Source organism: Alosa alosa, chromosome 23 (genome assembly GCF_017589495.1).
Source record: "Alosa alosa isolate M-15738 ecotype Scorff River chromosome 23, AALO_Geno_1.1, whole genome shotgun sequence".
Taxonomy (NCBI): Eukaryota; Metazoa; Chordata; class Actinopteri; order Clupeiformes; family Clupeidae; genus Alosa; species Alosa alosa.
This window is the reverse complement of record NC_063211.1, coordinates 18,477,884-18,490,513: the sequence shown is the minus strand read 5'-3', so window position 1 is coordinate 18,490,513 and position 12,630 is coordinate 18,477,884. Positions and strand designations below refer to the sequence as shown.

At 43.7% G+C, this 12,630-nt stretch overlaps 1 protein-coding gene across 2 annotated transcripts in view; it reads right to left on the bottom strand.

Annotated features, from left to right (window-relative positions):
- Positions 1–7,862: 7,862 nt before the first annotated feature.
- Positions 7,863–12,630, bottom strand: part of si:ch211-246m6.5 (von Willebrand factor D and EGF domain-containing protein) — a gene marked incomplete in the record, with an annotated part of 73,210 nt that continues 68,442 nt past the window's right edge. For both annotated transcript variants that reach the window (XM_048235540.1, XM_048235541.1), the window contains 4 exon segments: positions 7,863–8,924; positions 9,676–9,773; positions 11,323–11,418; positions 11,947–12,042. In XM_048235540.1, coding sequence (XP_048091497.1) covers positions 8,901–8,924; positions 9,676–9,773; positions 11,323–11,418; positions 11,947–12,042 — 314 coding nt within the window.

The following is a 12,630-nucleotide window of genomic DNA, read 5'->3' as shown; positions in this document are numbered from 1 at the left end:
ACCATTTTTCTTCAAGTGACATATATTTTTGTTGATGGTACAATCCTCAAAAGAGCTCATCATGTTCTCTGAGCCATAGTGCAGAGTTAATCAAGCAACCTGAAGAGGCGTCTATTTGCTTTGAGTTTCACAACAAGAATATGGGAGTTCATTAAGTCAAAGGAGGAAAGCAGTCCTGAGGCCTCTCACCAATCCTACATAATTTCCTGTCTTAGCAGAGGTTTTGTGTTCAAAACAAAGCACTGGGGGGATTTTTTGCGATAAGCTGCAATGATCATTGCTAGCTGAAAAGGATTATTTCATTTTGGTCTTTGCAGGCTAGGAGCTATAGCTTTTTCCATTGTGTAGCCCTAATGACCCTACACACACACACACACACACACACACACACTCACACACACACACTCACACACTTACACAAAGTGTACTCAGGTGTAATAATTTGTCCCAATACGTGTGTCTCACTATGGAGATATAATTTAATTAAACATGATGGACAGTTTTTGTTACATTATAAGGTGCACTCTACAGCCTCTCATTGAAAAAAAAAAAAAAAAACTCTTGGAAGGAGATCATTATTTGTCCATGTTTGACAGTAGACTTGCTTTTGTCTTCACATCACAACTGAAAAAATACTGTAAGACATAAACTGATAACTTCAAAGTAAAAATATAGCTGCAAGCAGCAATGAGGGGGCCAAGCAGATTAGCTGAAGTTGCCATGGCAACTCAATACTGTTACCTCAGACACATGGCTATAAGCTGTCAAAGTAAGGTTCATATCTAGCAACCAAAGATTACCTGAGATACAGTATGAGGTAACATTCTGTTTGACGGCATCACAGCAGATTTCGATTGGCTGTGTTGGGCTAACGCTTGTGAATATGGCTTCAAAAATCAAGACATATCTAAGGCTCAGTCTGAACAGTATTAAAAGACACTACTAGTAAGTTTTAATTCCAAACACGCCAACAGTTACAAGCCAAAATGCATTTCTGTTAATTGCAGCACCCCCTTGAGTGTCCTCCTAATGGGGTCATGAGTCCATCTTTCAAGTTTGGTCAAGATACATGAAAGGGTTGCTGAGATATGAGCTCACTTCCTGTTTGGCGGCTTCGCCGTCGATTTCGATTGGCTGTGACGAACGATTTTAGATATGGCTACAAAAAGCATGACTTTTGTTAGGCATGATCAGAAGATGGTCTGTGCCAATTTTAGTGAAGATCAGATGAAATTTGTGACCTTTTGACAAAATCCAATATGGCGGAAAATCTATCACGGTGGAAATATACGTCATAGGGTGACGTCATGCGTTGAACTCGGCTTGGTCCAAGGATTACAACGATACCTAATTTTTGAAAATCGGGCCAACAGGTCAAAAGTTACGTGCATGAACGCACATCCAACTTTGGCCTGTTGGTGGTGCTAGAGTGCTCAAGGTGTCAACATGAAACTTAGTGAAATTAATCATGGGACTGTCGCCAATCAGTGTGCCAAATTTCATAACTTTTTACCAGACGGTTCTATGGGCTGCCATAGACTCCCATGGCGGAAGAAAGATGATGCGTAAGAAAAGGTACAGTAGAAACACAATGGGGCTTTGCAGCTTCGCTGCTTGGCCCCCAAATATGTAAAACAAAGGTGTTTACAAAAACTTTAATGGGTTGGCTCATTTCCATGATAGACAGTAGATGTGAATGTCTTCAAAGTATCACCTCCTTTTTCATAGGTTGAAACATTCACAGATACATAGTTTGGCACTGGACCTTGTTCCATACTTTTATTATTTGATGCAGACAATGAGAGTGAAGGCTTCTTTGAAACTACCTTTTCAACTCCCATAAACATGTTTGAAGACAGCATTTTATTTTAATGTTCAAGTATAAGTAAAATACGGTTTAGAAATGATTTATCCTCATCTTATACAATATTTAACCAGTCGGTCCCATACATTGATTAGAGTTAAAACCTGTACATTTTCTTGTAGGGAATAAAACAGCTCACATAATTAGAAATTGACAATATAACGAGATCAGTGGATTTTGCTGTAATTTCCAAATCTCACTGTTCAGAGTAGAAAACTACATTTTCTTGAATGGAAAAGTTTTAATCCCTAGGAGTAATCCTTTAAAATGGACTCTCTGTGTGTGTGTGTGTGTGTGTGTCTGTGTCTGTCTCTCTCTCTTTCTCTCTCTCTCTCTGTGTAATGCCCCTTTGCATGTGTTTAGCTCTGTGTTATTTCTTCTCCTCCTTCTCCTTCTCTGCTGTGCTGCTCTCCAAGACAGTTGATTGGAACAAGGTGACCCTTTGGCCTGGTGAGAGTGATCAGCTGATGCAACCAGCTGCCATCCTGCTACCCCCAATGTACGCACACACACACTCACACACACTTTCTCTCTCTCTCTCTCTCTCACACACACACACACACACACACACACACACTCTCGCTCTCACTCTCTCTCTCTCACACACTCACACACAAACACACACTCTCTCTCTCTCTCTCACACACACACACACACACACACACACACTCTCCACACACACTCTCTCTCTCACACACACACACACTCACACACACTCTCTCTCACACACACACACACAAACACACACTCTCTCTCTCTCTCTGTGTAATGCCCCTTTGCATGTGTTTAGCTCTGTGTTATTTCTTCTCCTCCTTCTCCTTCTCTGCTGTGCTGCTCTCCAAGACAGTTGATTGGAACAAGGTGACCCTTTGGCCTGGTGAGAGTGATCAGCTGATGCAACCAGCTGCCATCCTGCTACCCCCAATGTACGCACACACACACTCACACACAAACACACACTCTCTCTCTCTCTCTCTCACACACACACACACACACACACTCACACACACTTTCTCTCTCTCTCTCTCTCTCTGTGTAATGCCCCTTTGCATGTGTTTAGCTCTGTGTTATTTCTTCTCCTCCTTCTCCTTCTCTGCTGTGCTGCTCTCCAAGACAGTTGATTGGAACAAGGTGACCCTTTGGCCTGGTGAGAGTGATCAGCTGATGCAACCAGCTGCCATCCTGCTACCCCCAATGTACGCACACACACACTCACACACACTTTCTCTCTCTCTCTCTCTGTGTAATGCCCCTTTGCATGTGTTTAGCTCTGTGTTATTTCTTCTCCTCCTTCTCCTTCTCTGCTGTGCTGCTCTCCAAGACAGTTGATTGGAACAAGGTGACCCTTTGGCCTGGTGAGAGTGATCAGCTGATGCAACCAGCTGCCATCCTGCTACCCCCAATGTGCGCACACACACTTTCTCTCTCTCTCTGTGTAATGTGTGTGTGTGTGTGTGTTTGTGTATGTTTGTGTGTGTGTGTGTGTGTGTGTGTGTGTGTGTGTGTGAGAGAAAGAGAGAGTGTGTGTGTGTGAGAAAGAGAGAGTGTGTGTGTGTGAGAAAGAGAGAGTGTGTGTGTGTGTTTATCAAGCTGTATTCAGGTCAAAAGTAGAGCACATCGTGCTGGCAGAACGTCTGGCTATGCTAGTTTATTTCTGCATGACTTTAAATCTTTGGTGTAAATCAATCTGTATGAATCCAATAACTGACAAGGTCACACAAACGATCTGAATAAGACAGAACATTAGGGATGAAGATGGGGTATTGACACCAAAAAACATTACGTGAAGAGAAAACGAGACACAAGTTTCTCAGCTCAAGGCCTGAAAATATTTAACAGCCTATTTAAACACATACAGTATGTGCATACAAGGATACAAGATACAAGGATACAAGGAAGCTTCCTCATGAGACAATGTGCTGTGTAATGGGGTCATGTGCTGTAAGTATGTTGGGATGTGTTGGAGAAGCTCCTGATGAAACACTGCGCTGTGTATGTAGGGGAGAGGGGGTGTACTGCAAGTATGGTGAAGGGACTTACTATTGCAGAGTACTGTATGTATGATGTATGTATGTATGTGAGTGATGACAGTGAAGATGTGTGTGTGGGCGGAAGGGGAGTGGAGCAGTGACTGTGTGTGTGTAGTGTGTGTGTGGGTAGGTGGGGCAGTGTGCTGTAAGTATGTAGAGGATGTGTGTTGAGAAGATCCTGAAGACAATGTGCTGTGGATGTAGGGAGGGGGCAGTGTGCAGCAAGTATGTAGAGGAGGCTTACTGTAGCAAGCAGTGTGCTGTATGTATGTGAGGTGATGACAGTGATGATGTAAGTGTGTGTGTTTTTTTTGTGTGTGTGGGATGGGGTGGGGGCAGAAAGGCTAGGCAATCAAGGACATGGGTAGATAGGATGGAGGAGAAATCAAAAATAATAAATAAAAAGTTCTATGGAGATATGCAAAAGTTGGAGAAAGTCAGATATGTGTGTGTGTGTTTTGATGTGTGATGAAATAAGAAAATAAATAAAAGGTCTGTAGCATAGGGAGAGGGATGTAAAAGTGCTAAAAAGTCATGTAGGTGTGTGTGTGTGTCATGAGTGGGCTGAGGAGGAATGAGTGCAAAAGTCAGTATAGTGTGAGTTCAGAGTTGGGAAAATGTTTGAGAGTGCTGAGGAGGAATGTGTGCAAAGTCAGTATAGTGTGAGTTCAGAGTTGGATGGCCTGGGGATAAAACTCCTGAGTCTCTCAGTTCTGGCTTTGTAACTACATAGGCCTTCCTTTGATTTCAGCTGTAGGAATAATCCATAGGATGAGAAGAGTCCTTCAGAATCTTTTGGGCTCTTTAGGAGTACTCTTCTGGAATAGATATCTTGTAGAGCAGGGAGTTGAGTTCTATAGTATCGCTTCAGCTGAGCGCACTACTCTCTGCAGAGTACTACAATCTCTAACTGGGTGGAGTTCCCATACCAGGTGATGATGTACCAGTTAGAACACCCTCAACCGGCTGAAGTGTAGAAGGCCTTCATGATGGATGTAGAAACTTTGAATTTCCTTAGCTGACGAAGGAAAGTTGCGGTTGGACTTCTTCAGAACATATTGATGTTAACAGTCCATGTTAAGTCTTCAGTAATGTGGACACCAAGGTATTTAAAACTTGTGACTCTCTCTACAGGTTGCCTGCAGATCATTAGTGGGGTGTAACTGTAGTTCTGCTGCTGCCTTCTGTAATCCACTACCATTTCCTTGGTTTTAGTGGATATTCAGTGTCAAGCTGTTAGATTGACACCACTGTGCCACCTCATCAACCTGATCCAAGTAGAGCTGTTCATTGTTGTTACTAATCAGGCCCAAGATCACTGTGTCATCTGCAAACTTCATGATGGAGGTATGACTACTGTTGGCTTTGCAGTTATGTGTGTAGATGTTGTACAGCAGTGGACTCAAAACACAGCCTTGGGGAGCACCAGTGCTGATGGTTAATGAGTCAGATGTCAGACCCCACTCTAACCACTTGTGAACGGGTTGGTGAGGAAGTCAACATCCAGTGACACAGGGTGGTGTTCAGGTGTTCATCTTGGGACCAAGGTGAGAGGTACCATCGTTGAATGCTGAACTAAAGTCAATGAACAGCATCCTCACATAATTCCCATTCCCTCCCTCCAGGTGAGTTAAGGTGGTGTGCATGAGGTTTGAGATGGCATCCTCTGTAGACCTGTTGGCTCTGTAAGCAAATTGGAGGGGGTCAAGGAGGCAGGAGGGATGAGCAGATAATGTTTTCACAAGCTTCTCAAAACACTTCATCACTGTAGACGCCAGGGCTACTGGGCGGTAGTCATTCAGACATGATGGACTTTGTTTTTCGGTACTGGAACAATAACAGACTGCTTGAGGCAAGTAGGAACTGTCTCTTGAGCCAATGATGTGTTAAAGATATAAGTGAACACAGGAGCTAACTGAGCAGCACAGGATTTCAAAACCCTGTTAGAAATTCCATCCGGGTCCAGCAGCTTTTCTACAATTAACCCCTCCTAAAGGCATTGCTCACATCGACCTCAGAGACACAGAAAGGTGCCTCCTCATTTGCTTCACATGCTGCAGCTAGTGCAAGATAGTCTGTGTTTTTCATGTCAAAGCGAGCATAAAAAGCATTCAGTTCATCAGGGAGGGCTTTACTCACATTCATCATAGGAGGGGACTTTCTTTCAAAGCCAGTGATGGTTCGGAGTCCTTTCCACACTCGTGCTGGATCACCCTCCAAGAAATCAGCTTCAACTTCAATCAATCAGAATCAGAATCAACAGCTAGCATGTGTGTGTATGTATATGTTTGTGTGTGTCTTCATCGGACCTGGGAAAATATTGGACCTTGACAACAAAGGATACAAAATGGGGCGAAAATGAAGTACAGACCTCTCAACTTGAGGAAATATTCAGCTATTAGGTTTACTTTCTGTGTGGTCACCATTGAGAGACTGCAGGGTCTTAGGAGGGCTTTCAGTGTGTGTCACAATAGAGAGAGACACTACAGACTTTAAGTTTGTGTGTGTGAGTGTGTGTCACAATAGAGAGACACTACAGACTTTAAGTTTGTGTGTGTGTTACAATAGAGAGAGACACTACAGACTTTAAGTTTGTGTGTGTGTGTCACAATAGAGAGAGACACTACAGACTTTAAGTTTGTGTGTGTGAGTGTGTGTCACAATAGAGAGAGACACTACAGACTTTAAGTTTGTGTGTGTGTGTGTGTCACAGTAGAGAGAGACTACAGGGTTTTAGTTTGGTGTGAGTCTGGTGTGATCATCTGGCAGATCTGGGCCATTCATCTGTTTCCAGTTTACAGCCTCATGGCCCCAACCAGTGCCCCCAACACACACTCTCACACACACATACACACACACACACACAGACATACACTACCGTTCAAAAGTTTGGAGTCACCTTGAAATTTCCATTCCACTCCACAAAAGGGTTCTTTTATCAAAAGATAATGGACTTCAATTTAATATCCCCTAGCCTGGGTACCATTCCGAACTTAGTTCCGCCCACAACATTTATTTGAGGTCGGGAAGTTCGGTCTGGCATTGCTTCATTGTGGTGGACAGGTGACGATGATGGACAGGTGAGCAACAGCGCCTGGTCTATCACGTCATCTGAGCACACTTAGATTAGGCTTATGTTTGAAACAAAAACACTGTGGCTAGAAGGACACATGGCTTTTAAGACCCCATATGGAAAATTCATATTATTTAATAAGGTTATATCACTGAAAACGATTATTTCTGAAAACTTTGGCCAAAGTTGAGATGTGGGAAAACTCGTGGTTTCACTTTCATCAAGGGAAAACAGCGCTGTTGCATTGCAAAGTGTTCCCTCGTTCGTTTGAAATCTCTGATTGAACACCTGTTTGAGGGATTGCCTTTCCCAGCTGTTTAACATGTTTGTAGCATATCAGTGTTCAACAGAATTATTTTTAAAAACGGAGGGGATATAGGAGGATGGTTCGTGTGTTTTCTTCCTACACCTCACGGTAAGCTATTTTGTTGCTCTGATTGGTTAGGTCTATCCAATTGAGTGCAGAGGCATTCCCCCCCTGTATCGGTTGAAACACGGCCCATAATTACGTCCCAATGGAGCAGTATCAGACTCATATTCTGACTAGAATTGAGTATGACTACGTCAGACTATATATCCCCCGACTCTCTGTTGAGTATTGTTTATTAGATGCGTCACAGCAAATAAAATGAAAAACAGAGAGGATGCATAAATAAACAACACAGCTCTCTGGTTTAATTGGCTTTGCTTAGGGAAACACGGGAAGCCTGCAAAACGTCTCATTCCACTGACTCTATTTGTTGCCTGAAAAAGAGATAGGACAAGGCTGAATTACATCCCGATAGCTCTCGAACAACGTGAAACTCATTCATAACTCAGTCGACATGAGTCGGTACGAGCACGAGAAAAAACACAAGAAAAAACATCAAACAGGTTTATTTTGGCCGTTATTTAATTTTATTAGGAAATAATGAAGCATACCTCCATTTTTTTTATATACAGTACAAGAGTATAAAATATCAAACAACCAATAAGTTAAAAATTCAAAGCACCATTTTGCAATGCTTTCCACAAATCTTGAGCATGAAAAAAGGACGCTATCGATTGTAAATACAAAACTGCTGTGGAATTAGGTATGCCTCCCCAGGCCGCCCCGATACCGTGGCACAGATAGCACAATAATGAAACGTCTGTAAAAGTTAATTGCTCCGACTGTTTGCTTGCTTTTTGTTTGTTTGTTTGTTCTGGATGAAAACGAGTGTGCTTGGCACCCGAGAAAGAGCAAGTCGAGACAGTTCCGAAAAAACTGATATTGTTGCTCTGTGCCAGTCCAGACACAAACAACACAAACAACGTCTTTATCTCTTCTCCTTTTCTCATCACTTCTTCCCTTCCCCTGTCACATAAAAGTGTGTGTGTGTGTGTGTGTGTGTGTGTGTGTGGAGGAAGAGTCTGATAGTAGACATTTTTGTGGGTGGTTGCTGTCAGCTAGGATGGAGACCTTATTTGTTGTTGTTGTTGTTGTTGAGGGGTACTGATTTCCTCACCCTCGACTCAGTCATTGATATGAAAGTATCACTTTTAGGCCACACATCTGCTATACAGAATCACAGTGAATGGCTGACACCTGACCAGAAAGCCTGGCCATTGCAGGTGACAAGATGATGACACCCGTCAGAAATCACAAGCAACACCTCTACTAGTTAAACAGCATTCAAACAGAATCACACAAGTGCCAATGCAATACCAGAGAGCAGAATATGAAAGAACCAGACAGACTTGGATAAATCATCTGGGCCTTCTCAGACAACATAATCTCATTACAAATTCATTGCATATCGATACTATACCCTCACGTATAAATTATCATCTTTGGCTATATGGATATGTACAGGCTGGGGCCCAGGGTGCAGCGAGTGTTCACAGGGTGACCAGCAGAGTCAGGAGGGCCGAGCTGGCTGAGCTGAAAGTTCTCTTCACAACGATCACCTCTTCAGCCGCCTCGGACAAACGGCAGCTGGATACAAACAAACAGGCACGATAGGAATTAGTAAATTCAGTAGAACATTTACCATAACTATACTTATTAACTATTATTACACGGCTCTTCGTAATGCTGAAGAATGCTCCATTCACTTGAATGGGCCTTCCCAACGTTCGGTGGTCTGCTAATTCTCAATAATAGACCGTTGCTAAGTATAACAGACCGCTGTCAAGGAAAATGGGTTTTGTGCTTCTATTTCATGTGTTTCATATCACTACGCAAGGACTGGAACTTCATTCAAAAGTGAAAGCGGACAGTTGATCAGCTGTGTTCTAAAGAATGTTTGATTCAAGTTCAGGGTGTGCTGTTGCAAACTATTTGTTTCTCAGCAAAAGCCATGATGAAACGGTAACAAATAGGCTATAGCCTAGGCTATGTAGGCTAAAGAGTCATATCGTAGGGAGTTTATTGTTTCGGTTTGGCAAGTAGCCGTGTAATAAGCGGGATAATGTATAGAACGTCGGTCATTATTGGGAAAATAAGTCCCGACGACCTGTTCGCCCTGTCGGGACTTATTTTCCCAATAATGACCGACGTTCTATACATTATCCCTTACTTACTAGTCTTTAACATTGTTGCCCATCTATCACCAACAATTTAATTCAATTTCAATTGGCTTGCATTGCATTGTGTTGGATTTTACTATAGTTTCAAGGAATCTCCTCTCTCTCTCTCTCTTTCTCCACCACACACACACACACACACACACACACACACTGCTAACCTTCCTGGCACAGCCAGTCCCTTCATAGCCGTATCTGCAGGCGCAGTAATTGGGCCGGACACAGCGGCTCCCGTACAGGCACTTCTGTTCGCAGATGGCTGAAGAGTGAGACATGACAGGACGTTAAATTAACCGCAGCAGCAGCAGCACTTCCTTCAGCACACAGCAGCCTTTTAAAACATCCTCCGAGTCCACGTACTGCAACAGTTACTCTGGCCTGGTGGCTATGATAGGTGAATGCACTGTGACTACGCATGTCTGTGTTTGATTCCTGGATATGTTGGATTAATTTTCAATGACAAAGTATTACACATCATTAGCCACTTTTATTCCATATTGCTCAGTTTGAGTCATAGGCTATAGCTTATGTCATAGTATGAGGATTTTGATGCTGTGCTTTTATTTCAGGTTTTTAAATATTTAGATGCAATATAATAGAATATATATCCAGAATTCATAATCTAAATGAATCATAAAATCCCACCACTAATAACGCCGTATTCACAGTACTAAATCTGTCAAGCATGGCAAATGTTTCATGCAGTTTCATGCTGATGTGGGCAGCATAGACAAGTAATTGGTCTTAAGAAGTTCTTCACTCCCCACTGTAGATAATAAAAGCACACCACAATAGACTGCTAAACTCATCAAACTGCCAGGGGTGTACTACTGAAAACCTGTAATGAGAAATTACTGGCGGAAGCTCAGGTGTGGCCTTCTTGATCGAAATAAATCTTTTTATGTATGCACAGGCGTAGTGATACAATCAGAGCCATTATGATTTTAATATGGCCAAGGCAATGGCAGGCAGCACGTGGGTATTAATGAGAGAGGTGACAGAGGACGGCTATGAATCATCTTTACTGAGGGCAGCCTGGCTTCACAGAGCTGGACTCCCTCTGTGTAAACTCTCTGGTGATATATAGACACAAGGCCAGAGTCTGTCAGCCAGAGTGACGAAGGAGAGGGAAAGAGAGAGAGAGAGAGAGAGAGAGAGAGAGAGAGAGAGAGAGAGAGAGACTTTCAAAACTCTTTATTTGAAACCTCATTTGAGAACCACTGGAGAGAGAGAGGGAGAGAGAGAGAGAGAGAGAGTTCACAGAGAAAATACTTCAAAGACATTTTTTGGGAATGGATATTGCAGGGAATGTGAGACAAGTCTCTGTCAAAAGATATTAGCCACATTTTGAACGGAGATACACACAGACACTCTCACACACTCAGGAATAAAACATAGACAGAGTGAAATACTTCACTGCAATACTTCAGTGAAAAATACAGAGAAATATGTGTCAGATCCACTTGTTTCAATGCAGGCAGGTTATTTTGGGTCAGGATGAATTGGAGCTAGCGCACTCATAGCTATACTGTAGCAATAACAGCTATATCAGACACAGTTATAAATCAAGTGAAGGGATGAGAAAAGCAGAACAGACACTGGCAAAAGAATGACTACTGATGTGTGTGCGTGTGTGAGTGTGTGTGTGAGTGTGTGTATGTGGCCCTCAGTGTGTGTTTGACAGACAGCGATAGAGGTGTGTGAGAGTGTGTTTATACTGTATCTCCTCAGAGCTGCAGCAGTGTAAGGGCCTTCTGACAGTGAGAGTAGCCCTAGGCGGCACGAGGCAGAGAGAGCTAGCCACTTACGGACTTGGCACAGAGTGCCCTGCCAACCGGTACTGCACAGACAGGTATTGGGCCCGACACACTCTCCACCGTTCAGACACTTCTGCAGGCACTTGGCTATAGGAACAGACAGCAAAACACACACTTCTGTCACAAGCACTCATGGCAAATCTTTCACAAATGCACACCACACATATTAACCTCAGATGAGAAGGGTGCACGTATGTGTGTTAGTGTGTTTGAGAGACAGTGAGAGTTGAACAAAGTGTATGTGTGTGTGCGTGTGTGTGTGTGTGCGTGTGTATGGTAATGTGTTTGAGAGACAGCGTGAGAGGTGTGTGGGTGTTGTTTGCTGGACTGAGCAGTCACTGAGATAAATGTCCTCCATATGTGTGCCGCAACGCTCTTGGCGCGCTGGCATCTGCTCTGGGGTGGTGTGTGTTTGTGTGTGTGTGTGTGTCTGTGTTTGTGTGTGTGTGTGTGTGTGTGTCTGTGTGTGTGTGTTGGAGGGGGCGTTCAGGAATGTCATGCCCGTGCACGCTTTCAAGGGTGCACTGGGGTAGGGAGGTAGAGAGAGAGAGAGAGAGAGAGAGAGAGAGAGTGTGTGTCATGTCAGCATGGTGTGTTTTCCGCGTCGCCACTCACGTTTATCGCAGCGCCTCCCTCGCCAGCCAGAGGGGCAGTCACACACATCTGGGCCGACACACCTCCCGCCATTCATGCAGCCTGGCTCACACACACCTGTGGATGAGACCCAGCACCAAGCCATCAGAACGCCGCCAGAGCTGGACAGAGTCCGCCGGTACCACACAGACATTTTTGCTTTTACTGTACATTCATACTTCTTTCATATCTACAGGGCTCCCACTCTAAGTCAGATGTAAAATTCCACACACTCGAACACGCACCTCTGTCAAAGATTCTCCAGTCTTCTGAGTTTTCTTTTTATCAACTTTAACAGCTCCTCAACGGCTAAACAAGAGATATCCTGGGGGGTGTGGAGTTTGTGTGTGTGTGTGTGTGTGTGTGTGTGTGTGTGTGTGTGTGTGTGTGTGTGCGTGCGTGCGTGCGTGTGTGTGTGTGTGTGCATGTGTGTGTGTGTGTGTGTGTGTGTGTGTATATGTGTGTGTGTGTATGTGTGTGATGCAGACCTTTAGCATATTGCTATAAAACTTTCAGCAGCGTAGGGGGACCCTCCCTGACAGTGCCCATTAAAGCCACCGACAAGTGACACGGTGCCGCGTTAAGTAATCCCCCTCCTCATTTCATCGGCATCTCCCCTCACTTCCTGTGTGTGCGACTGCCATATGCATTGCATCCCCCTCAACC